The following is a 2,664-nucleotide window of genomic DNA, read 5'->3' as shown; positions in this document are numbered from 1 at the left end:
AACTCACAGAGATCCACCTGCCTCTGCCTCCCGAGTGCAGATTAAAGGCGTGCGCCACCATCGCCCAGCGAGAGTGGACTTTTGTTCTGGTTAACAGGAAGTGTGTGTGTCTTCCTATCTTCTGGGAAGTAGAAGGAAGGCCTTGGCCTGGAAGAGACAGACAGGCAGGTGGACAGGTGAAGCTACAAATTGCTTCAGGTTGACCAGTCCTCCTCTTTGTTCCTCAGGCCCTGAGAAGCTGCCATCCCTGGATCACCGGGACTCCCCTCGACACCGAGGCCCCACCTCAGCTAGGCCTAAAATGCTGGTTATCAGTGGTGGTGACGGCTATGAGGACTTCCGACTCAGCAGCGGAGGTGGTACCAGTAGTGAGACTGTGGGCCGAGACGACAGCACAAACCACCTCCTCCTATGGAGGGTGTGAGTGTGCCCACTGCGGCCCAGCACTCTCCTGTCCATCTGCCCGCAGCCTGCCTGTTTTCCCAGGCCGTATGCAGCCCTTGAGCAGAGTATCCAAGCAGGGGCACGCCGTATGGACACTCTCTCATCTTTGTGGAAACATCCTGGTAGAATACTGCCAGCCAGGCCGAGGCCTCCGCTGACTGCTGGAACCAGGGTGGAGATGTGGGGGCTCCCCAGGACCTTTGTGCCCGGAGCTTCTACCAAAGACATAGCTGGGCCTGGACCCCACTGGGCTGGGAAGGCCATGTGCAATATGTGGAGGGATTTCTGGGGCCGTGGGGAAGCTAAGGGACAGCATCCTTTCCTGTGTACAGTATTTATGTTACTTTTTAGATGAATACTTTCCAAAGCACTTATTTATGCAGTAACCTGGGGCCGGATGTGATGTGAGGAACTGACAGAATGATAAAAGTCTGTTCTTGTGTGAGAGCACCCTGGAAGGACCAAGCCCATCACACACACACACACACACACACACACACACACACACACACACACACTCTGCATGTTCAGGGCACTAAGACATGTCCGTTAAGATAAACTCCAGCCCTCCCTGACAGGGCTGCCCATCCTAACGCAGAAGCAAAGTTTGCTCAAGTACCCTCAGACATACAGACAAGATGGCCGGGGGCGGTAACTCTCACTGGGCAGCTTCCCAGCTTTAGCACTTCAAAGCTGTTGGTGGTGCCTAAGGTTCCTTAACTTGGGAACATTAGTGGATCTGGGACAGGGCTTTCTCAGGTAAGAGAAAGGGCCTTCCCTCCTCACAACTGGCCCTAGCCCAGCTCCTGCCTCCCCATGTCTCATGCACTGTCACAGTGGTCACCTTGGGAGTGGACCTATGGGTCCCCTTTCTCTGACCACTGAATTCTAAACACCCCATCCTGCCAGGACCAGCCCCTTTAGGAAGAACCCCCCTGCCAGTGTTGAGGGACCAGACACAGCCTTTTTAACTGGGAAAGCTTCTGCTTTGGGGCAGTCTCTCCCTCACCTCCAGGCTGCAGGGAGCCACCCTGCCCCTCAGCCCCTTGCTTCAGCTACAACTCCAAAGGTCTGGTTTCAGAGAGGGTTGGTTTGTTCTGTTCGGTTTTGTTTTTCTTTGGGGTGGGTGGGTCATTGCGGTCTTAGAGTATGTTTCTCTGCTACCAAACAGCCATGTATTAACTCTCCTCAGATGATGAAATTTAAAGTCAATAAATAGAAACACCAAATGATGGGTCCCCCTTGGCCTTGGGCCCTAAGGGCCTACTGCCAGCCCCCTCCGGGCTCTGTCTCCCCAAGGCTTCCCGATTCTGACTCACTTAGACTGCAGGAGCAGATGAAAAGTGCTGGGGTAATCGGGTTAACACTGGCCTGCTGTGTTTCCATGAGCAGGTAACTGTGCCTGTCTGGGCCTTAGTTTCAGAAGAGGAAAGAATTTTGAATGTTAGAAATACAGATCATACACATCAATAGTGTTTCAATCAGAATTTCGAAGTCAGTCTAGAGCAAGGCTTGGGAATCGGAAGCAGCTGTGCTACAGTCGAGGAGGCAGGGCAGTAGAGGTCCTGCCTAAGGCTCCTGTGAAGCAGAACTAGAGCCCAGGTCTGTCTGATTCTGGTCCAGAGAGGTGTGCCGTTAAACCAGACTGCAAAGAATGCAGGTGCCCAGCGGCATGGGACAAGGAGCCCCTCGCACCGTGGTGGTCCTCCCAACAACGGAAAGGTCATGCCTCATCTCCGCTTTGTTAATCCAAATGGCTTCCTTCAAAACACTTAGTTTCTGGAACTAGAGCAATAATAGTTTAGTGGTTGAGAGCAACGACTGTACTTCCAGAGGACCAAGGTTCAGTCCCCAGCACCTACATGGCACTCACAAACATCTCTAACTGCAGTCTCATGGGATCAGATGCCTTCTGGTCTCCAGGGCCACTGCATGCATGCACATGGCCACAGAACTACATGCGGGCAAAACATTGATACACATAGCATAATAAATTTCTAAAAAACAACAACAACAACTAAGTTTCTGGTCTGAAAGGTTGACAGACTGTATTATTGGCACGTGGGAAGGCTGAGGCAAGATTTTCTTGAATTCAAAACCAGTTTGGACCAGGTATTGATGGCACATGCTTATAGTCCCAGCACCAGGGAGTTGGTGGCAACTGGATCTTTGTGAATTTTTTTTCTTTTTTAGTTTTTCTTTTTTTTTTCTTTTTTTTTT

General features: G+C 51.4%; 1 protein-coding gene across 1 annotated transcript in view; it reads left to right on the top strand.

The window, feature by feature from the left end:
* The window catches only part of Arhgef17 (Rho guanine nucleotide exchange factor 17), a 56,477-nt gene extending 54,016 nt beyond the window's left edge, over window positions 1–2,461 (top strand). The window contains exon 21 of the mRNA XM_005368778.2: window positions 228–2,461. Within this exon, the coding sequence (XP_005368835.1) occupies window positions 228–424 (197 nt within the window). The 3' untranslated portion in view covers window positions 425–2,461. The remainder of the gene's footprint in view (window positions 1–227) is intronic.
* Window positions 2,462–2,664: the final 203 nt, after the last annotated feature.

Source organism: Microtus ochrogaster, unplaced genomic scaffold, assembly GCF_000317375.1.
Source record: "Microtus ochrogaster isolate Prairie Vole_2 unplaced genomic scaffold, MicOch1.0 UNK41, whole genome shotgun sequence".
NCBI lineage: Eukaryota > Metazoa > Chordata > Mammalia > Rodentia > Cricetidae > Microtus > Microtus ochrogaster.
This window is presented reverse-complemented; position numbering and strand designations above follow the sequence as displayed.